Source organism: Megachile rotundata, chromosome 4 (assembly GCF_050947335.1).
Source record: "Megachile rotundata isolate GNS110a chromosome 4, iyMegRotu1, whole genome shotgun sequence".
Taxonomy (NCBI): domain Eukaryota; kingdom Metazoa; phylum Arthropoda; class Insecta; order Hymenoptera; family Megachilidae; genus Megachile; species Megachile rotundata.
In genome coordinates, this window is record NC_134986.1 from 7,368,323 (window position 1) to 7,393,029 (window position 24,707).

General features: G+C 32.6%; 3 protein-coding genes across 10 annotated transcripts; 2 read left to right on the forward strand and 1 right to left on the reverse strand.

Annotated features, from left to right (window-relative positions):
* Positions 1-330: 330 nt before the first annotated feature.
* On the reverse strand, positions 331-20,481 carry LOC100881656 (uncharacterized). Of its 8 annotated transcripts, XM_012292291.2 has the most exons (4): positions 19,780-20,481; positions 18,195-18,830; positions 2,961-3,288; positions 331-2,487 (listed from the first exon to the last, which is right to left on the reverse strand). In XM_012292291.2, the coding sequence occupies exons 3-4, from the start codon at positions 3,271-3,273 to the stop codon at positions 2,180-2,182; spliced, it is 621 nt and encodes a 206-aa protein (XP_012147681.1). In that variant the 5' UTR covers positions 3,274-3,288; positions 18,195-18,830; positions 19,780-20,481; the 3' UTR covers positions 331-2,179. The 8 variants fall into 8 exon arrangements, with proteins under 8 accessions (XP_012147681.1, XP_076386887.1, XP_012147684.1 ...); XM_076530772.1 differs by lacking the exons at positions 18,195-18,830; positions 19,780-20,481 and adding an exon at positions 7,322-7,454; XM_012292294.2 differs by lacking the exons at positions 18,195-18,830; positions 19,780-20,481 and adding an exon at positions 7,011-7,144.
* Positions 20,482-22,574: 2,093 nt separating this feature from the next.
* Positions 22,575-23,312, forward strand: LOC100883409 (mitochondrial import inner membrane translocase subunit Tim8 A). The gene is made up of 2 exons (XM_003706280.3): positions 22,575-22,752; positions 23,124-23,312. The coding sequence occupies exons 1-2, from the start codon at positions 22,663-22,665 to the stop codon at positions 23,310-23,312; spliced, it is 279 nt and encodes a 92-aa protein (XP_003706328.1). The 5' UTR covers positions 22,575-22,662.
* A 108-nt stretch (positions 23,313-23,420) lies between these two features.
* Pex3 (peroxisomal biogenesis factor 3) lies at positions 23,421-24,698 on the forward strand. The gene has a single exon (XM_003706265.3). It carries the CDS (start codon positions 23,421-23,423, stop codon positions 24,561-24,563), a length of 1,143 nt encoding a protein of 380 aa, XP_003706313.1. The 3' UTR covers positions 24,564-24,698.
* Positions 24,699-24,707: the final 9 nt, after the last annotated feature.

Here is a 24,707-nt window from a genome sequence, read left to right on the forward strand (position 1 = left end):
CTATCAATCGTTCGTTGAATAATTTTTAAACAATTGTAAATGTCGTTTAAGAATATTATGAATGAACAATAACTTTGAAAATAATCAAGGATTATTTTTATGATGGAGGATTATAAAATAATTTCACGTTACACAAATTAATATTTATCAAATTTGAACGCAAACATAAGATTTCTATGTTCATTGTAAAATATATTTTGAAAGAAGAATTTTTCAGAAACTTTGACAGCTTGAGATCATACTCACTGTGTGCCTAATAATTTATTAATGATCTTAATAGTTTTACTTTTAAATGTGCTTTACATGAATTGTTACAAAATACAGGGGTGCTTAAGATCTAATCTATTTAATGTAATCAATGTTTTTACATTTTTCACTATGATTGTTAACACTTGATTTGGTTCATTCTTATCGTTTATATTCTACGCTAAAAAAGAAAAATATGATATGCTAAGAAATTGAGGCGTGAAAGTAAAAAATTAGACCACTCGCAGCAAGTCAAAATTTTCATCGAAGTTTCACTTTCTTTTTATATAAAATATTAATCGAACGATCGGTCTAATATTTAATGTCACGCCTCTTTAATGAATATAGAAATTATCGATTACAGTTTTATTATAATTCGTCGATCGAATTTACGTCTAATGATTCCAGTTGTTCTTCAGCAGAATAAATTACAACTATGTGTATTGCTTCGATAATCGAGATACGATTGTCCGCGTACGTCTATGAAAAGAAAAATAAAATTCGTCGACAAGGAAATACAGTTGCTTCAAAGATTTATTATCACATATATGTGTAATTCTGCGCGAGAAATACTATGATTATCACATGATCACAAAATTAGTTCTACAGTCGCGGGATTTAGCATTGCTTTTTTAGATTCGATTAAATTGTACGAAGTTACACGTGCAAAATACAAATTTCACAGCCACCAATTTTGCAGGGCGTTTTTTCTTTTTTTTTCTTTTTTTTTTTTTAATTCTAGTCTAATCGTAGTAGTCGAATAGATGAAATTTCAACTAACATAGTTTAGCGTTTTATCGTAGAAAGTTTTTCTCGCAGTTCTCGGTCCTCAATGGATCATGAAAAAAAATATTAATTAATTATTCTACGTTAATGTATGTTGCAAGTTACACTGATCTGATATCATGATATTTTTGTAGTCATTTAGATAATCATTTCACTGATATACAAGCTTCCTAAATTTCATAGTTACTATTGTAAACCTTAAAGATCAGGTTCTATTTTCTAGTTCTATGCTACCATATACTATGATTGATAAGAGATAAAAAGAAAGATTCCAAAAGTGGAAATGGCTAGCTTCTATGAATAATGTAGCTTTCTCTAGAACTATTTTATAAAATTTAAATGGTGCACAGCTTACGAGCTACTGATGTGTGAAAGAAGCTTAGAACTTGAAACTCTTCAAGAATTTAGTCGTTTTAATATACATTACCTACAATTCTATATAATCTCTTCTTGATTCCCGAACGTCTTAACATTTAAAAATTTGAATTGTAAAATAAATGTTATTAATTTAAACTGGACAACTAATAAAATATAATCTTAATTTGCGTTCGTTTGTCATTCTTGTAGGGTCCAATCGGCCTGCAAAAAATATAACAGAGCCGCCGCTAGAGTCATTAGATCTGACTTTTGTTATACCACTATAAATATTTGTAAATTTCTAAATTTTGAATTTATGATATTGAACATTTTAAAATTTATAAATTAGTGAACTTGAAAGGTTTTAAATATGATAAATTATACATTTTTTAATTTCTGAAGCTAAAAATTTCAATTTATAAAAATCTCTAAATTTAAAGTTCTAAGATTTGTCATAACTGTCCTGTTTACCACACATTAACGGCGACACTGAAAGCGTGCTAAATGTTTCTCACTATTCAAAGTACATTGCATTACTTTCTTAAATGAAATCGTATACATGTATAAGAGAATTGAAATCGAATAAATTAAAATGTTATTAGCCTCTATAGAGCAAAAAAGACTGAATATCTTTTCATAAATAAAAATCCGTTAAAACGTTCCAGTCTTAATCATTTCCTGTCTCTCGTTCTCTTTCTCAAGCTTCGTTCAGTTAATCAAGAAGCGACCATATCCTTCTGTTCCTTTCGTTTCGTTTCCAAAATACATTTCTTTCTTTTACTCGTAACATTTACGATTCGTCGTCGCAAGATTCTTCTGTATCATGATCGCTGCTCGATGACACGTCGCCGTTCAATGAAGAATTTGTTGAATCCGGCGTGGGCGGAAGTGACGGTGATCTGCAGACGATATTCTCCGTCGAAGAAGACACATCCGTTTCTTTGCAGTCTAATCTTTGTTGAATACACTTGTTCTCAGGATTGTTCAATACCGAATGAATGAAATCTCGAGTCTCAGCTCGCAGTGCATTCACTCTTTTCTGAAGGATATTATTTCGTCGTACCAGGGCCATTGTACGTACCACGATGTCCAGAAGACCTGTGAAATTGATGGACATTTTAGAAATTGTGTTTTAAAAGAGTTTATTTCATCTGTTTTTTTAGTATATTTTTTTCTGATAAATTATGAAATTTGATATCAGAGATATCTCGAGTTATATGTTACGCATATGAAGTCAAAATTAAAATGGTCTAAGAATCAAAGATGGCGGATGCAACATAATGGAAATTGTTAGAAAACGTGCAATGTTCGTGAAAATTAATACAAGGGAGTTTTCATAGTCGTTAATTTCGAAGTTACAATAAAAATTTAGCAATTCAAAATGGTGAATTCAAAATGGTGGACCGAAATTGCAAAATACTCACAATATTAAATGTTATGCGCTGTTAGAATGAATAATCTTGAATGATACGAAAGTTGTTTATTGTTTTTAATATAAATCATACTAATAATAAGCTGCATTAAGCAATTAATAAATTAATTCAATAAATGAAATTATAAAAGAAGCTTACCTTTTCGTCGTGCTAGGAACATCTTCCAATGTTCCTCTATGTCCCTCGGGACTCGAGCGGAAACGTTTGGGGAGGAAGAACTGACGATGCTGGGTGCGCAGGAATCACCTGGACATTCCGGTTCCCAAAGAGGGCTTTCCGGCGGTGTTAGAGATGCTTCGTCGCGGGGGAACGCGTTCGAATCCAATTTTCTTAATTCTAGTTTCTGTTGTTTCATCACAGCTCCATTGTGAACCCTCTGTCTTCGGCGCGAGCAGGGCGTCGTGGTTTTTCTTATTGCTGGGAGCTCCGACAGGCAAACGGTCGGAGCCATTTTATGAACAGCAATCTGAAAACAGAAAATGAATTTTTTATTTAGTACAAATTAATTCGTATCTTGACACACATATTTTTATACATCAATCAGTGATTCTTGTGTACATATACCCAACCCTAACCTAACTTTTTTGTGACACTATTTAACCTATTCCTTAAATGATACTAACTCAATTCTTACATGATACTAACCTAACCTAACCTGTATATTACCTAACCTTTATGTTCTAATTCTAATGTATTCCCATTTAACTTTTTTTACTATCTAACCTTAATGAACCAACAACCAATTTTTACTAAAACTACATAACCCAATATAAAATACTATATAAAGAACCTGAACCAGACGTAATTTAATTCGTACCAATGAACTCATAAGTAGCTGTGGATACCTTCGAGCAAAATGGTAGGTTATATTTAAGAGTAATAATGTTACAAATCATGAAGCGATCTGTATAAAAAGTAGAATATTATGGGACCAATTGTGCACGGTCATTCAATTCAGTTTCAAGTCGTCTGTCTGTTCGCTTAATGGCGCGAATTTTGATGACCGTGTACAATCAGCTCATTCACAAAAACGTCAACGTTTCCGTTAATCGTGTTCGTAGACTACACGCAAACGGTAATTACCCTCTTGGCGATGTATAGTGCTACCAACCATCTGCGTAATTTGACGAGGAGAGAACAATCGATGACCTACATTGCGCACTGACGATCCGCTTTACTACATGAAAGCGCTCTTCTCGATTATCAAACAACAATAAACGGCTTATTGTGCAATTACTCCAGAGATTAATGATATCGATCGCACTGTGTATGTACGGAAGTATAACTGTTACACGTGCGTGCATAACTATTTGATTGTTGTACTATTGTGTATTATAATAAAAGTGTAAGGTGTTGTAACTTGTGTACGCGTCTGGTGAGATGGCAGATGGAAGCGGCGCGGATTTTACTGTATGTACCAACTTTGAAGTATTGTTCAAATATTGAAAATTTTATTTTTTAAAATACTTAAATTATTAATTTACAATTTCAAAATTTCCAACTTTCCAAATTTCAAAATTTATAACTTCTAAATTTCAAAATTTCCAACTTTCCAATTTTCTAAATTTCCAAAATTCTAAATTTTCCAAAATTTACAACTTCTCAAATTTAAAAATTCCCAACTTTCCAAAATTTTAATTTTCCTAATTTCAAAATTTCCAACTTCTAAATTTCAAAATTTCCAATTTCTCAAATTTCAAAATTTTCAACTTTTCAACTTTCCAAATTTCCAAATTTCTAATTTTTAAAATTTCCAACTTTCCAAATTTTCAATTTTCCAAATTTCAAAATTTTCAAATTCAAAATCTTAAAAATTTAAAAATCATGAAAATTGAAAAATTGTTAAATTTTGCGATATGCAAATTTATAAAATACCAAGTTTGAAAATCGAAAAATCTCCAAATTTCAAAATTTCTAAACTTCACCCCACAAATTCCAAAATTCTAATTCCCTAAATGCTACTCTCTCATTTATAACAATATAGTAACGAAAAGTTACTAAATAAACCATATTAATTTCCAATAAAAAGCTAATAAAAATGCGTCAAATTAAGGTTAGAATATAACGTATTAAAATACGTGAAAAGATCAAATAAGGGATCAAGTAAAAATATGTGAAGGCACGCTCGATAACGACATCAGGAACGACGTTACAATTTTATTTATAAAACGGAAGACGGAACTTTCACTCATTATAAATATTTAATAATACCGGCACGAGCCGGTGTGTTGCACCTTGACCACTAGAAGACACGTGTGCACCTGTGATGACACATTCGATGCAAGGTAACAACGCATTATAATATACTGTAACTGTCTGCGCCGGATATAAAAACACTTTACAAAAAAGAAGATAAAAATTACGGTTGAATAGATTTTTTGCCAATTATTTATTTGTATTATTGACGGATGTTATTTATTCTTGACTTCATACTAAGGTGGTGCTTAAAATTCTAATTTTAAAAAATTGAATAGCTTAATATTTTGCTTTTAATATTGCAGGTAAAATTTTATTATAAGTTATATTAATTTGGGGGTGCTACCTGTTTATTTATATTTTTAATGATTATTTGTTGCACTGAGTGTTTGTTAAAGAGATCAGAAATGATAAAAGAATTAATAAATTTTCATATTTTTAGTTTCAAAGTTTCTAAATTCCCAAAATGCTAGTTTCTAAATTTTTAAATTCTCAAATTTTCAAGTTTATAAATTCTCAAATTCCCACACTCCTAAATTCCAAATTCCTAGATTTCCAAAATTCCTAGTTTCAAAATTTGTAAATTCCCAAATTTCAAAGTTTCTAAATTACCAAATCTCCATATTCCTAAGTCCAAAATTTGTAAACTCTAAATTTCTAAAATGCCGAAATTTCTAGTTTGCAAATTTGTAAATTCCCAAATTGCTAATTTCCAATTTTTTAAATTCTCAAATTCCCACATTCATAAATCCAAAATTCCTAGGTTCTAAATTTCTAAATTGCCAATTTCCAAAATTCCCACACTAAAAAATGTCTAAATTGTTCCCCTCTATAATTGCAAATTACCTGATACCCAAATCTCAAAAGCACCCTGTATATTCACTGTTAAAAATGGTGGGTTCGTAACCGTTGCAATATCTGATGCAACATTGTCCTTTCGCCGGCTTTAGTGGGCAGAATAACACAGTTTGACAATGAATTTACACGTGGTGCACTCGTACCGGTTGGAGACACGATCGATGCAGGCGATGACCTGATTACCGTGAATGTCGGGTGCACGTGCCTGCATCGAAATAAAGCAATAGAGCCAACCCCGACACGACTTCTCGTCACCCCTCGACCGGTTATACATATACCCGGTGGCTTTCACCTCTGATTTCCTCGCACCACGTGCGCCCGACTAACAATTCACCATTGACAATTATCCAAATAAACTGTAATATACACATTTCAACAATAATCGCTCATTATCTTATCTTATAATGCATTGCTTCTGGTTAAATGTTATCTCAAATAATTATACATCACTTTATTTCAGTTTTTAAAGCAAATTTTTTTAGCTTCTGAATTTGTACATTCAAAAAATTTCCGCATTACTAAACTCCTATATTTCATAAATTTTCTAGTTTCTAAATTGTTAAATTTGATTCTATAATTCTCTAGTTTTCAAATTTATAAATTTTCAAATTCTAAAGTTTACAATTTCTTAAATTTTTTAAATATCAAATTCCTAAATTTCTAAATATCTAATTTTCCACATATTCCTATCCTTAAATCCCTAGATTTTCAATTAGATGCAATACGTTGCCAATTCTTTAGATCTTTATATTCCTAGGTTGTTAAATTCTTACATCCCTAAATCCCTAGGTCCATAAATTCCTATATCTCTAAATCCCTAGATTTACAAATTCTTTTGTTTCTAAATCCCCAGATTTACAACTTTCTATACTTGAAAAATATTCAACCTATCCCTAAGTTTTTGAATCTCCAAATATCCCTAAAAATCAACAGTGATTCAAAATCCTTATTAGTTATTTCTCTGAGAAAGACACATTTACTCTTAAATATTCAATATACATACAAGTACATTAGAATAATGCTTATTTGATACAAAAAATGTATTATTTTTAATAATATGTTTTGTTGTATTTTTCGATTAAATATTATCATATATGGTTAGTTCGTACACTAGACATTAACTACTTAACCTACAATTTTCTACGCGGTTGCGTCATGCGCCCGTGACTAATTGATGTAACAACGTGGAGTCAAACAAAGAATGTTAAAGTGTCGAACACATTTTGCATTCATCGAACATTGATTCAGCAGATTATAATTCCAATTGAACCCACAATTCGATTGAAGTGAAAACACGAGTCTGGTCTGTCACGTTTGAACAGTAGCGCGCGTTACGTGTTACACGTCAAACGGTTAATTTAACACTTTCTAGAAATATGCAAAAACTGTTTCTTCTGCTGTAAAACATTAGCACTTTTTCACGGTGCACACAATTCAACACTTACAAGAACGTTCGACGACACAAAATGTCAGAAGAGAACGCGTGTCTCCTCTAAATGGTAATCACATTTTAACGCGTTAATGCGTACTGGACCATTTCACCAAGTCGACGCACGTGGCACGAGAGAAAAATGGCGGGATAAGTCAGGGGTGGGAGCTATGATATATCGTAGGTGTGAAACGTATACGCATTAGCGTGGATTCGTACAGGGTGCTGCTTGCATGATACAAACGTTCGTCAGAAGTTACTTCCCCCTCGAATGAAGGCCAACAGGGTGTCTACGATTGCAGAGGGGTTGCATCATTCGAAAAAGGGCGAGGGGTGGCCTTTGTCTAGGGTACACGTGCTGAATTTTTGGCTCTCTACATTTTGTTGCACGCTAACCATCTGGATTCATTTTTATGCCGTTTTATAATGTTTACTGGATATTTAATGTTTTTAATTTCATTTAATAATTGCTTAATATGTACCATTTATATGATACATTTATATTAAGTATTTTCAAATTTCTAAATTTGAATTTTCCAAATTTCCAAGTTCGGATTTTTCAAATTTCCAAATTCAAATTTTTCAAATTCCCATATTCAAATTTCTCAATTTTCCAAATTCAAAATTTGCACATTTCAAATTCGAATTTTTCAAATTTCCAAATTCCCAAATTATCCCACCATCCAATTCTCAAGTTTCTGAACTCCAAAATCTCCCAATTTTCATATGTCCAAATTTTCAACTAAACAGATTTTGAAATTTGTTCCAATTTCAAATTAAGCGAAATTCCACTAAATTTCATAAAAGAAAACTTTTTGCCATTACAGTGTACACATCGGTAACACTCAGATTAAAAGTATTCTCCGATAAATACGAAGCAAACACCACGCCCACATGTTTTCTGAAAGATTATCGCGCATCCACCAAATAAGTTATATGGGTTATCGATGCAAACACGATCACCTAACACGTGAAATATAAAAAAAAAAGAAATGTACCGTTCCTTATAATTTTAATACGAGGATCGAATTTATTCCTTCATTTAATGATAGAATTATGTACACGTTGCCTAATATCTAATTTTCTAATTGTAATTTAGTAATTGATGAAGCAGATACGTGACACTGGTCGTCAAGGTGTCGAAAAAATTAGGCTCGCAATTAAAATTCTACGTGCAAATTAAGCTCGTCTCGTAACACGGTCATTTGAAGGGTGATAAATTACGAATGTATCTCATGCAGGATCTTAGACAGCCCGTGAAACGGTAATAAAAATCGATAATACTGTCACGACAGGCAATCTAGTCATTCTTATGAGTTTCTGATATCGACAGCCTGTGCACACTCGAGTAGAATAATAAACATCCTCGTTTACGACACGTGGTACGCGAAATAAAGTGCATACCTTGCGAACGTTCGCAGAATGTGGTCAATCGAAGGTTATTCTGTTGAGGATCAAATTTTTATTGGGAAAATCTGATTAATTACATTTTTATTTATATTTGTGCACTATTTGCAAATTTTTTATTGGTCTAGTAACAACTGGACGAATAAACTGTAATCTATTATTAAATATTTTTTAGTTCGGGATTTAAATGTGATTGGTGATCTTCAATTAACAACTGAGGCTCGAGTTTTAATTTAAGTTAACAACTGAAGCTTAAGTTTTAATTTAAATTAACAATTGAAGCTTAAGTTTTAATTTAAGTTAACAATTGAAGCTTAGTTTTAATTAAAATTAACAATTTATGTTTAAGTTTTAATTTAAGTTAACAAGTGAAGCTCAAATTTTAATTTAAGTTAACAAGTGAAGCTCAAATTTTAATTTAATTTAACAAGTGAATCTTAAGTTCTCATTTAAATCAACAAGTGAAGCTTAAGTTTTAATTTAAGTTAAGAACTGAAGTGTAAATTTTAAAGTTGAACATTTAATCTGAGCTAGGAGTTAAACTATGATTTTAAATTTAACTTAATAATTGAAGTGTAAATTTTAAAGCTGACTTTTTAATCTGAGCCAGGAATTAAACTTTGATTTTAAATTTAAGTTAACAAGTGAATCTTAAATTTTAAAGTAGCACTTTCAATCTGAGCTAGGAATTAAACTTTGACTTTTAATTCAACTTGAGAATTAAAATATTTAATTTTTAATTTGCAACTGTTATTATCTCCTTGTAAAGTACAAAAAATAAACTTTAATCAAACCAAAATTGTCATATTAAAATTATTCATAACTCCAAATTATTTACAGCTCTGATATTAATTCACAACTTTGATAATAGCGAATATAAATCGTCCAATTACTGCGATTAACAAATGTCCAAATTTACGAAGTTAAATTCGTATTGCGAAAGCTCACAAAGTTGCAAGGTTTTGACAAAAATAAAAAGTACTGAATCATCGTTCCGATGCAAATATCCCGCCGTGTGTTTATGCAAGCAGTATTTTTATCCCGATAAGGTACCACCGCCGACACGTGGCAGACCTCTTTAATAATATAGTGAAAAATCGAAAGTTGCATTGCACGTGTAACATTCAAGGAGGTCGTGAATGGAGGCAACCGATAAATATAACCGTGCCAGTGAACTGTAAGTTCAGCACGTGTATCGATGAAATTTTTATACCGACACGATTTCCATCGTACTTTTGTTAGACATCAAACGCGATTGATTCGCGATTCTCAAATTTTATCTAATATCGCAATGCAATATGTATCCTGAATATAAGAGTGCGACTTTACACTGTTTATACTATAGACAATTTATCTATGATGAACTCCAAAAAGTAGAAGTTAATTGTGTTATCGAGAACACAAAACACATATTTACAGGCTTTGATGTATCGTGAAGATACACAGATTATCAAACATAAAATGATACCGAAAATATTAGATATACCGATAGTTATCGTGTTGAACATCTGTAATTGTAACCAATACATCAACTAAACATTTGTTAACTCTATTTATTGAATTATACGATGAAGTAATAAGATACATTTTAATTTAATAATTCTATATTTTGTAGAAATATTTTAATGAATATTATTTTTGAAGTAATATTCATGATATAAAAGTATCACAAAAGAGTACTTATGATACATCAATTTAAAGTTTGAAGTTTGAAGAAAATTACCAAGGTGATTCATCAATATTTATAACACAAAATGGCGGCTTGTAATGGAGCGTTAGAAATTCCCTCTTAATTGGAAGCAGGTGCGATAAGAAGTAAATTGGTTCACACGTCGGGCATCTATTATTAAGAATATTAATGAGGCACTTATGTGGTCATTTTTTGTAGATCCTCAGCTTTAAATTGATGTATCATACGTGCAATTTTGCGATACATTTATGTCATGAATTTGTATTAGACTTTTAGGTTGCAAAATTTGATATTTGATGTGATGCAACAGCACTGTTTGTAAGGATTGACTATCAACCATTTTGGATTAAGAATATTAATGAAAGTATTATTGTAGTAATTTTTGGCAAACTTTAAGCTTTAAATTGGTATGCCTTAAGTGGTGTTTGGAGATACTTTTATGTCATGAATTTATCTTAAACTTTCAATGCTTTGAAAATTGATATTTCATATAATACAATATTATTATTTGCAAACAACTATTAGTCGTTCTCTACTAAAAATATTAGTAGAGTATTTATGTAGCTTTCTTCAGGAAGTCTTAAACTTTAATTCAGTGTAATGTAAGTGTTATTTTATAACACTTTTATGTCATGAATTTCCTTTCAAAAATGGATACTTCATATAATACAAGTGCTCATTAAAAATGACTAACGATCATTCTCTGTTAAGAACATAAACGGGGCACTTACATAGTCTCTTTGAGTAAATCTTAAGCTTAAAATTGTTATACGATAAGCGCCATTTCACGATACTTTTATGTCATGAATTCCCACAGGAATATAAATAATACAATGTAAACATAACAATGTAAGCACGCATAATTTCTAACGGAGTTCCGCAAAGTTTTCCGTTACGTTAAATATAATAATTAAAGAAGAAAAGTTTACCGATAGGGGAACACGTTTAATGCATAAATGCAAGAGATTAGCGAATTGCAGGTCGCTGCATCGTGCAATTTACGTTCGAGTACAGCCACGTGCAGCCTTTATCCCCACCACACGGTGTTTTACTGTCTCACCAATGGACGCGTACCATCCCCACCACGTGACCCGTTGGCTCACGATCGTGTCTCACACTACACGCGCCCTTCGCGGTAAAAGGATGGGATATTCCCGTGGATACACGTGGCCAACGCTGCCGGGTTCGACGACCTTTCGCTTGTGCGTCCTCACGCAGTGCTTTTCGGTGATGTACCGGTGGGGGATGCGTACGATGTCCCCTTGTTTCTCCCCAGGAGGTACCGACCCTGCCGTCTGGCAGCCTTTCTCTACAGTAGCGATGGAATGCGATCGCGAACGAACAAACAAACTTTTATAATTAATTGACAAAGTTGTTTGTTTCGTATATCGGATCCGAATTATGCAATTTATAGTTTAGGATATTTAGTTTTTCAAATTTGGGATATTGAAGGTTTTAATTTTGAAATTTGAGATATGGAAATTTGTTAAGTTTGAAATGTTTATATTTTTAGATTTTAGGAATATAACAGTTTTATCTTATGGAACTTGAAAATTTTTTAATTCAAAATTCTCAGAATCTAAAAATCCTGAGATCCTAATATCTTAAGATCCTAAAATTTCTTTATCTGAAAATTACAAAAATAGCAGTCTGAAAATTTAAAAATCCAAAACTTCACAAAGTTTCAAAATTTCTGTAACATACGATACTAAAAATCCCCTAGATTCAAAAATTAAAAAATTTCAAAAATACCTATATCCAAAACTCTTTCTATCCCAAAAGTCCCTATATTCCAAATTCCCTAGAACAAAAATTCCCTCGATCCTAGAATCCCTAGATGTCAAAATTCCTAAAACCGAAATTCCTTAGATCCTAAAATTCTCTAGTCCCCAAACTCCTTACATCCCAAATTCCCTGGAACCCAAATCCCCTAGATTAAAAAACTCCTAAATTAAAAAATCACGACTCAAAAATCCCTAAATCTCTATATCCCAAAATCCCTAGATTCCAAATTTCCTGGAACCCAAATCCCTTAGATTCCAAAACTCCTAAATTCCAAAATTCCCGGATTCCGAATTTCCTAAATCCCGAGATTTCAAATTCCCTAAATCCCAAAATTCCCAGATTCCGAATTCCCTAAATCCCTATATCCCAAAGTTCCTACATACCAAAATCCCTGCACCCCAAAATGCTCAAGTACAGAAATTTGAAAATACCAAAATTCAAACAAAAAATAAAACAGTAAAAATCTCAGCAATTTAAAAACATTAAAAAATAGTGTAAATTTCAATCAATTATATCTTAGCACTAATAATAATATGTACGTGTAATTTTTCTAATTAGGTTGATCCCGTTACTACGTTCAAGCAGAACCTTGCAGTCTGCAATCAACGATCTTATTCTCCTACCGTTTCTCCCCTTTTCTCCATCATGTCGCCCACTTACCGCTGTTCTATCGCCGTAACTATTTTTGCACGCAGTTTCTCTCATCCTCTTTGATCCTTACCTTTGCTTCCCGATGGGGGAACGAGCGTGGAAAAAAAAGCGCTGATGCATAATGCACACTTTGATCGCGGTAAGGGTTTAAAGTTCCTTTGAAGCTGCGTACTGGTGAAAAACATTCAAAGAAACTGATCTTATTTTAATCAGTTAGTCATTTCGTATTAAGAGTATCGCTGAAACGTTTACGTACTCGTTTTCTGCAAACTTTCAGCTTTAAATTGATGTTTTATGAAGGTCGTTTTGTGATACTTTTATGTCATGAATTTGTCTTTCACTTTTCACAATTTTAATATGCTTATTTAGTACAGTCTAATAACAATGTTTGTTAGAATTGAAAGCGAATATTTTCTATATAGAATATTAACAGGGCAGTTATACTGTTACGCTTGATAAACTTCAAGCTTTAAATTTATATACAATAAGTGGAATTTCGAGAAACGTTTATGTCATGAATTTACATTGGATTTTTAATATTTTCAAGTAAATCATACAATTAGCAGAGTTAAACGTTACAGTTCGTTTAATTGAAAAGATACTTGAAACGTCGATTTGTTGACAACACGGATACACGTGGCCTCTTAGCAACATGAATGAAAGCAATTACATTTTAAGAATACGTCAATCCGTGTGTGCGTTAAGATATAGATAATAATTTCTCTGTCCGATAACGCGGATGAAGAAATACGTCCGCATGTGGCACTTCATGATACCTCCCACTATCTTTTATTTTTGTCTTTTTCTTTTTAAAAAGTAACTTCCAGGAAGTTCGTAAGTGTTACGCTTAGTAAGAATAGATTTTACAATGAAAAAAACTAATGTGTAGCGATAAAACTTTTATCGGTTGATCTCTGTTTCGAGTTATTTCTATCTTCTAGTGACAACGCGTGGAAACGAAGACTTATACATCGAACAGTACAACGTAGAAAATTATTTTGAGTTTCGATGATTTACGTGGTAATAAAAAAAAAATTTGCGAATCATTTGGGGATCACATGTTAATACGAGTCCGTGTGATACGTTCAATCGTCTGACGCGAGATACCAACCAACAACGTGATGGATACCACGTGAGGCTGAATTACGAGTACAATTCAATTGATAGACTTTATCGAGGAAGAATTACTATTAGAAATCCTATTATTTTATATCCGCGGTAGAGGTCCAATATATATGAAAATTTTTAATTTTCGAGTTTCTCAATTATACAAATTTCTAAATATGCAAATTAAAAAATATTCATAATATTTAAAATTGGAAATACTAACATTCCAAAATTGTCAAATTTCAAAATTACGAAATCCCAAATTCCAAAATCACAAAATCGAAAATTCCAAATTTCAATATTTCGAAATCCCAAAATCAAAAATTCCAAACTTCAAAATTTCGAAATCCCAAAATCAAAAATTCCAAACTTCAAAATTTCGAAATCCCAAAATCAAAAATTCCAAATTTCAAAATTTCGAAATCCCAAAATCCAAATTTCAAAATTTCAAAATTTCGAAATTCCAAATTCCAAATTTTGAAATCCCAAATTCCAAATTTCAAAGTATCGAAATCCCAAAATCTAAATTTCAAAATTTCGAAATCCCAAAATCCCAAATTTCAAAATTTCAAAATTTCAAAATTTCGAAATTCCAAAATCCCAAAATCAAAAATTCCAAATTTCAAAATTTCGAAATTCCAAAATCCCAAAATCAAAAATTCCAAATTTCAAAATTTCGAAATTTCGAAATTTCGAAATCCCAAATTATAAATTTCAAAATATCGAAATCCCAAAATCCAAAATTTCAAAATTCCAAATTCAAAAATTTCAAATTTCAAAATCCTAGACTCCAAAATTCCGAACTTTCAAATTTCAAAATTTTGAAATGCCAAATTCCAAATTTTTAAATTTCAAAAGCCTAGATTCCAAAATTTCGAAATCCCAACATTCAAAATTCCAAATTTCCAATTCACAATTACAAATTTTTACATTTGCAAATCGCCAATTTGAAAATTCCCAAATCTCAAAATATTCTAATATCCTAAACTCTTCAATCTCCAAAAGCCCAACTTTTTTAAATCACCCATTTCCCAATTTACAAATCTAAAAATTGGCAGCCTAGAATCGAACGATAGGAATGAAAGCTATTTCCTTTATATCGTCATTTTTCCTTATACAGACCATTCCCACTAATACACGAAATCACCCAGGTCAGAACACGAAATCCATTTTTTCGCGGTTGGAAATCGGCTTAATCACACGGGACCAACGGTACGGGAATTAAACGTGACCGAATTTCCGGTTAAGCAGACGGTGTACACGTGACGCGAAACCGTCGTCAGTTACGTGGTACGAGCACTTAACGAAATTAAAACGAAAGAACGAGTTCTTGTTCAACTTTGCGTGTGATATCCAACAGAGTGGTTACATGTTGCCTCACGTTGATCACAATTCGCGATCGCACGTCCTCTGTCACGTGCGTTTGCACGATTCACGTATATTTTATTTACAATACGGTGGTAACATCTTAAAAATCAATAATCCTATCATGCACTAACGTATTTTGTACTTTGTTTTACATTCATCGATCAAAACATATCATCGCTGTTGGATTATTTGATATTGCTACAAATGGTTGTTAGATAATTGTTTGTGTATACACATTGTGGAAAAAAAATATTCATTTTCCTTAACAATCTTGTTATAACAATTTTTATTCTTTTAATAACGTTTTTAGTCAATTTTTATGAGATATATATATAATATTTATGAAATATACATAAACATAAATAAAAATATTACAATAATTTGTATATAATTACATATTATATAAATTTTTGTAAAATAATATATATAGATTAGGATGCATGTTACACGAATCTTTATTACTGTAGATAGTTGATAAAACACCAGACTAATAACGTTAAGAACCCCAGTTCGAATCCCCGCCTTGGGTCCTCTTCATTTTTTTTTTCATTTTTTATACGCTGAATTTTAGTGTTCAAATAGAAAATTATTTTTAAAAATTACTATTAAATTATTAATTTCTTGTAACAAGATAAAACAAATTGAAAGTATAATTCTGAAATAATTCTGCAATAAGCACTGTCGATATCGCAATCAAATCCATAAATCGTACACGTGTATGGATACGTGCCAATTTGTAAGTCGAAAATTCTACACGATTATAGTTATACCACAATCAAAATAAACTAAGTTAACAGACGCTTTCCCGCGCCGAGTCACAGGATACTCCATAAATTGACATTAAAATTAACTCGAATGCAAATCATTTAACTCGTGATATAGTTCCAGGAACGTACACGTGTACCTCGGTACAAGTGACTCAACGTCAAACGTCAACCGGATGATTTAATGCAACGGTGATAACTTTTAAATATTAATGTTCAATGAATTATGATTCCGACAGTGTGATGAAAAAAAAATTAATAATAATAAAAAAAAAATACACTGATCGAATTGAGTAACCTCCTCCTTTTTCGAAGTCGGTTAAAAAGAAATTAAGATAAAAAGTATAACTAGAGTGAAAATTATTTTATTATACAGGTCACGGTATGTATATGATGATTACAAAATAACAGTGAACATTATCACTTTTATGTAACTACGTGTATACAGGCATGCATTAATCAAGCTTTTAAGTACACGCTGCAAAATTGGTTTGCACTTACTAATTCGAGAAGATGATAGTTATTGTACACTATAATGGCTTCTATTATGTACCTTAATACGACGGTACTCATTATGTACTAATGGGATATGTTCAAACTAATTTGAATCTGTATGTACACGTGAGTCCAATTTAGGCTTCATTTAGCTTAGGGGAAGTGTACGGAAAGGGACACCACCTGACATCCGTTTTGAAAAATATAACTTATTTCTAAATTCTCAAATTTCTAATTTTGTATAATTACTAAATTCGACATTCTAAAATTTCGAAACGTCCATATTCCAAAATCTTTATTTCTCAATTTTCAAGTATTCTAACTTTCCAAACCTTCAAATTACTAAATTCCAAACTGCTGAATCCTAAATTTTTAAATTCGAAAATTTGTAAATTTCGGAAATTAAAAATCGAATAGTTTAAAAATGACGGGCCCGTTTCGAGTGCACCGCCATTTTCCCTAAAGAAGCCTACCACGCTCACGAGTGTGCATATTGAACTTGATGGCATCGCTACAGGTCTCGTATTGAAATTCTCGTTGACCTTCCCGTAAGTACCCATTTCAGCCCTCGTTGTCTTCCACGTGTAAATGTCGTCCACGTGCGATCACGCAGCTACATATGTATGTCTGTACGTATGTATATATCGACGCACATTTTACAAGTCCCAGCTCTAAAATAAGTGCTTAAGTGAAATCAGGCGTGGGCTTAGCCTTTCAGAATACTAGCTCGTGCGAGACGACGCGACTTGCGTCAAGTTCAAAGCAGAATCGTCTGCTTTGATTATCGATTACGCAATTGAACAGTGTCATTGGGTCCGAAACGACCGATTGTTCGATAACGTGATCTTTAAAATTATTGAAACTTTCATGGATTAGTCGCGATATATCTGTTCGCGATATCTCGAACAGTATCGAGATTCCGACTTTCGCATTTCTACTGTCATCTAACCTAATTGTCAAATTTTTATTACATTTATTTTTTACTCAATACTCGGAGCAAAAACTTCATGAAATTTTGAAGGAACGTAAATACAAATTTCCAAATGTCTCAATTTTGTAGTTTACAAGTCCCTAAATATTTAAATTTTAAAAGTTATAAATCTCCGAATCTCTAAATTTGCAAATTCCGAAATATTTATGATAATAAATCCAAAAGTATAATTTTCAACACGAATGACGTATACTATTTTCTCTAAATCTTTTCCGTCACAAAGATATTGAAATTAAGCTCGAAGAACTGCACGCGCGTGCAAGCTTATTGCTTAACGTCTGGAGACACATTGACAAATGATTGTCGTGCACAGAATTGTTATTTGCAACAGTAGACCGCTTAAGTAGACCGCACGTGGCGATATCGCTGGTGCTATATTTGTTCAGATTCTGAACAGAACCGCGTTAATTCAATGCCTACGTCCAACGCGTGTCGTAGTCTCATGCAACGAAGCTAAGAAACGAATGTACACCACGCCTGCATTCTTGTCTCACGTTGCAAACCCAACGAGACAACAAAACCCCAATCAATATCAACTGTTTTGACTCGACGACAGTTTGCGATCGGCTTACATAAATCGCACGGACGCATGCAGGTGTCGTGTACAATTAAATATCGTGTAGCAACTCACCAATTAACAGGACACGTACACGATGTCGTTTCAAGATTTTCAAAACAGGAACGGCGTCAATCACTTCGCAAACAGTTGAAACTGTTGAAACGTTGACCGGTTACAAAATCACTTTCGCAACGTGACGTTCAAGCTCGCTTGACAACCGGCTCTCGAACCACGTTTACAAGCGTTGTCAGTGAAAACTCTCATAAATGTCACTCCGAAAAGTTTACGGTTTCACACTCACGAACCGGATTTATCGAGAAAGATTACGAGCGTTTAAACCATATCACGATATGCGCATTAACCGTTTATTTAGTAAAGTGTGTGTCACGAACACCATTCAATCTGACAGTTCGATACAACGATCCAAATTTACCGGCGTCCGTGCAACGACTAACGGCGTTTCCGTACCGCCATCTTATCCCCACTCACGGATTGCGCGCAACACGGTCGCGCATGCGCAGACGGTCGACTCTCGTGCACGCGCCTCGAGCTCCGATATTACGACAATCTCGATAACAAAAGCTGCGGCACGTGCATCCCCACTTCGAATGGGATCTTCCAAAAGGTTCCGCGGGAAAGCAAAGCGGGACGCGTGTGCTTCACAGAATTTCGTCGCGTCAAAACGAGAATGACGGATAAGACACCAACCTACGAACAAACAAATGTGTTTCCGTTTTAGCTTACGAGCACATTGTGCCTCGTGAAATCACGAGAAATGAATGATACGTAGTATGTTTATTTTGGACTGAATATTTTTGAGAATGCTACCGTATACAATAACAATATTAAAATTGGAAATTTGATTAGTTTTATGGACTTTTATTTTATTCTGGCATTATCGGATTGAAAAAATTGAAAACACGTGCGATGGTAGTAACAGAAAACTATGGCGTATAGTGGCAGGCAATGATAGGCTTTTCTAGAAAAAATTGACGGTGTAGTTTTTCATGCGTCCGATGCAGGTGTGCAAATTGAGAACTGCGAATGTAGAAATTTTCCTTTGAAATATTTTTCTCAAACTTTAAACTAAAAACTCTACGTTTCGCAATTTATTAATTTTTAAATCTGTAAATTTAAAAATATGAAAATTTTAAAAAATACAAATGATATAAAATGAAAGAGGTACATTTGTTCTCGACCGTAGGAAATCTTCGCTGCACCCAATGTACACACGATAACACTACGTCACGCGGGTGTTTGTGAAACTTTAGAGTGTTGGGACTTTCCGGTCTAACAAATCGTTACCCACACTGTCAGATGATTTCTAAATCGGATGCGAAATCTATGTCAAAGCAAACGAAAGATTAACGTTCCGCTGACGACACGTGGTGCCGGTTACAAACGTCATATCTACTACCTCGTCGAAGGGATTTAGTAATTCTGGAACACGTGAAAAATATCCGTTCGCGGCATATATATCGTTCGAAAAGGAAACACCTCTCTTTTCTACCACGAGTTGGGTAATCAGCTGTCGGCACGTTTTCCGGTTATTTCCAACGTGATAACCGTTAATATTCAACCTAACTTGACTACAGGTAATCCAGTTGTGCCCAACAAAATGTCGTAACGAAAATTAATAGAATTATTACGGTATTACCTGATCGTTTATTTTCTACTGCAATTAAACATCTGCTTGTAACGTATTAAGAATTCATTCTTACTACGAACACATAATTTATGGCCGAACGATAATCGTGCCGTTGGAAACGCTGCACGTTTCTATGTGTATTTTTAAACACCGTATTAAAGAGTTCTATTGCTCTTACAATAGTATCTATAGTCGCACGTGGTCGCCCGAAGGTATATACGTTTGATGACGCGTTTAACGTCAAACACCGTTACGGAATATTTTCTCTGTAATCGACAATATCGGTAGTTCGCTAAAATCGTCAAAATAAAAACTCTGTTTTTGTTGTCCGCTCGTTCTCTAACGCTTCACGGATGTTTTGATGTTTTAAAAACACCAGCGACTTGCGCAACGGGAATTTCAACATATTTCAACCCGAGTTCTATGACATCGACCTACCAAACGGAAAAGGGAGATACCCTACGTCGAGCCAATTTAGCTTTCATTACATATTATATACTTTGACCTTTGACTACAGTTTTTCACTCTATGCCGTGTAAATAATTCCATTACATATTTTCTAGATTCTGCTTTTATGGAGTCCTCAGACGGGTGAAGTATAAATTGTCAGTATTTCAGGGATCACAATGTTTATTGTTTAAAAATTCAGTTTTTTAAACTTTGACAATTTGGGAATGTGAAGATTTGAGAACTTGGAAATTTGTGGATCTGAAAGTTTGAACTAAAGGTGTTTATTAACAATATTACATTAACTATATCGACCTGATGTCTGGAATAAAAATACAAAATTATCTCGACACGAGCGTATTAATCACGGTATATCGGATCCGTTTAAACGTGTCTCGGTGCCTTCCAGGAACACGAGAAAGAGGGGTCGGTCGGGTAATGATTCGAGAGTGCGTGCAGAAAAGCATCCTAAGAGCGAGAGAGAGAAAGAAAGGGAGAGAGAAGGGGAAAAAGAGAGGCATTGACAACGTGATCGAAAAGAAAAAGGACAGGAGGTCAGAGGAAGAAGGGGAAGGAAATCGCACGTGTAACCAACTTCCCCACTCCTGGTCAGTTTCTCGGTTGAAAGGAGCGTCCTTCACCAATCTTCCCGTCCCTTCTGGTACTCCGACCTTTTTCAACCGTGACGAAGATCGCGAAGATCTGCAATCAACCAGGGTCATTTGCACATGCCTCCACGTGGCTTGCACATTTAATCAGTGCATACTCGACGATTACTAAAACGATGTATGCAGCGTTCATTATAAACATTTCGTAGTTAACACGTAGTCTTAACGAAACACGTATGCAAGTTATAAAAAATGTACATTTCAATGTACACCAAAACATCCAAATTTTGCATAATAATCTTTTTTGAATTTTATATTTGATCCTTGGCAAATAAACGTTAGGAAATATGTAATAATTTTAGAAAGTGGATTGTACATACTTATCAAAATGACACAAGTAATATTGTATTTTATTGAAGATTGTAGTAAATAAGCGGTGGTCATATACACGGTGAAAAAAAGAAAAATAAATAATGAGAATCATTGACATTTGCTAAATATCTACTTTCGATTATCGTAGGTTTTCAAAGGAAATAAGAGTGGAAAGGTCTCATCATTAATAGAGTTCTAACTAATAAATTTTTAAATTTACAATTTTTTGATACAGGTATGATGTGATCTTCCTTATCTACTGTAAGCTTATTCAATGTTAATATACCGACCCATAGAGGTCGGTATAAACTAATCACAAATCAAATTTTTTTCTTTTGATCGTATGAAATGTTTCCAATTTTTTATTTAAGAATAAAAGTATTAATATTAACTTTGTGTTTTACTCCTACTAATTCCGTTGTTTAATTTAGTCTTAATAAAAAAGCTAACAAATATAAGTTTGAGTTAGTTATTGACTGTCAATAGACAGGAAAGGTATGTATGATAATAAAGTATAAAGGTGTAAATACTAAGGTATGCAAGATGATAAAGGTGTAAAGGTCAAATGTTTCCATTATTTCAGTGACCACTGATGAGATATTGGCCAGATTTTTTCGCGCATGCGCGGCAATTTTAGTCTCAGTAAAGTAGAAATTTCAATAAAATGGGGTACCTTAATCACCCCTACTATTTTTCAACAATTTTTATAATTTGGTTGTGAAATATGAATGGATAAGATTAGATTATATACATATTTTCATATTTGAGGAGCAGATGGAAAGGAAGGGTACTAAAATAACTGAAAGCAAAATATACAATATAAAAATAAAATACTTTTTTGACAGAAGCAATAAAAGGATACCAATATTTGCTGCTAGGATAAGGAAAACTGCCAAAACCTTATCAGTATTCATAAAACAAAAATTGCATTCATAATATTCAACATTAATAGCATATTTCATAAATATATCATTAATAAAACTAAAAAACAATTTATAATAGAATTTATGAAATAGTATAACAGTGTAAATAAATAATTTATAATGTAAAATAATAATAATAAAAGGAACCAAAAGAATATTGCACAAATAATATAAAATAAAATAAATAAAAGCTATAAGTAAACATATAAGCAAAAATACAATATATTAAAAACTATCAGATGAGCATTTATCTTTATACAAATTTTGCGCGTTATGCAGTTCAAGATGTCGAGAATCTACTTCGAAATTCTGTTTTTTAACGCATCAATTTTGATAAAATTTTGCCCTGTTTGATAACACATCTAATAACACACTTATGTAAGCAAAGCCATCTAGTATTTGACAATTTTAATATTTGACAACGGTACTACGCCATCTAGTGGCGCCATTAAATAGATATGTTGCGTACGCTCCTGGTAAATGCGCACCCGGTCAATGTCTCATCAGTGTTTCAGTGTTAAAAGTACAGTTGGAATTAAAGAATGAGTTTTATGGCGGAGCAAAAGTCAAAAGGTGTGGACGATCAGTTACAAGCTTTTCTAGAGAGAGAAAGTAAAAGTCACCAGTTTCAGGTTAGGTTGCAAATGATAGTTTTTTAAATTCGTTTGAAGCTTTTGTGCAAGTAGTAAGTAGCTCATGAATAACATCTTTTTTACTAGTTGTATGTTTTTTTATCGAACATTACAAATCGAAGAGAATACTAATTAGTTTAAACATTTTACATAATCCTATTACATTTTGCTTGTAAGTATGAAGTTGTGTTGTGAAGATTTTGTTTAATAATATGGAAATGATATTTAACATTTTACATTATTCCAGAATGTAAATTAACCGTTTTATATGTACATAATTAAATTAATTGTTTTTTTAATAAATTTCTTTCTTTAATTGACTGTAAACACATATTTTACATAAAATTTGAAATGTAACTGTTTGTTTTCAGAAATTGGGACACAAATTAACTGATGTTTGTTGGGAAGTCTGTGTTCAAACACCAGGCCATTCCTTGGACTACGGTACTAAAAATTGCCTCGTTAATTGTGTGGAAAGATTTATCGATATAAGTAACTTTATTGCCTACAGATTGGCAAATATAGCCTTATCTAGTACCAAAGACGATACTCTGCAGTAATCAGATTAATTAATCACGAGTGCATTGCAATTAAGCCTTACATCATTATTCATCAATAGATTATGTAGTATTCTTGTATTCATATATATATTATTTATTTAAAACAACATGTTCTCAAGAATTCGTGGATTTGTAAGTCGTCATAGACGAAAGTTTATATTTGGTGGTATTGTTTTTGGCAGCATTGTAATCATAAGATACACCACACGTAAACTACGAGAATGGCAAGAGAAAGAGATAAAAGAAATGCTGGATAAAACAAAGCGACGACACTATTTTGAATGTACAGAAAGGACATGTAGTCAGATGATAATGTCTCTTACAGCAACTTTAAGAGACTCTATAATACAAGTTTTGGATACAGAAACTATTGTAAATAAACTTAGGAGCGGTTGTCCTGATAAAGTAGCATGTTGGAATGAGCTGAAAGTTTTAGCAATTGCTAGATCTGCTGTAGTGATATATTCATATGCTATGTTAGCTACTTTGATCAGAATCCAGTTTAATGTTATGGGCGGTCATGTATATAAGGATATTCAGAATTCTAATGGCATAACTACAGAGAACATTGTACGGACAAAATATTTGTCACTTTCACGTCACTTCATATATGATGGAATTAAAAAATTAAGCATGCTCATAAAAGACAAAGTTGCTGAAATTACAGCCTCAATATCATTAAAGGATGAACTAACTTTGAGAGATATAGAAGAGATATATTGGGCTATAACATCTTCTATATCTGCTGATAATTCAAAGGATCCTATAAAAAATCTTGCTGAGTATATGTTACTACTAAATTGTGAGGATGATCAAGAACCCATGTTATCAAAACTAATCACTGAAACCCTGGATCTTTTAGAAAGTGAAGAAGTACAAAATTTAACTCAAAGTAATATCAGAAGTGGATTCAGTTTGTTAGTGGACCACATCTCTGCATTCTTTGTTGGAACTCCTACAGTGGAAAATGGTAAAACAGTCCAAAATGGGTTTTCAGTACCTGGAACTTCAAGCCAAAACCATAATAGTTGGACAGAGAAAAATAGTATAAGTGCGAACTATGATTCGAGTACATTTGTAAATATTAATAAAATATCAATGCCAATGGCCAAACTAATACCCATTGTAAATGGGCAAGTACCAGACAAGCCAACATCTAAAGATTTCCAAACAGATTTACTACAACGTCTTGTAACAAATAATGAACTTAAAACACTTGGGGCAAATATTTATGAAGCATTTAGTTTTTAAATGCAAAAATGCAAATATTGAAACTGCACTCAGAAATATAACAAACATACAAATTCGTTAAAAAGTTTCACTTGTTGATAAATTTAATAACAAAAATTTGTAAGAAAATAAATATGTTACATACAAAATACGTTATATATTGCA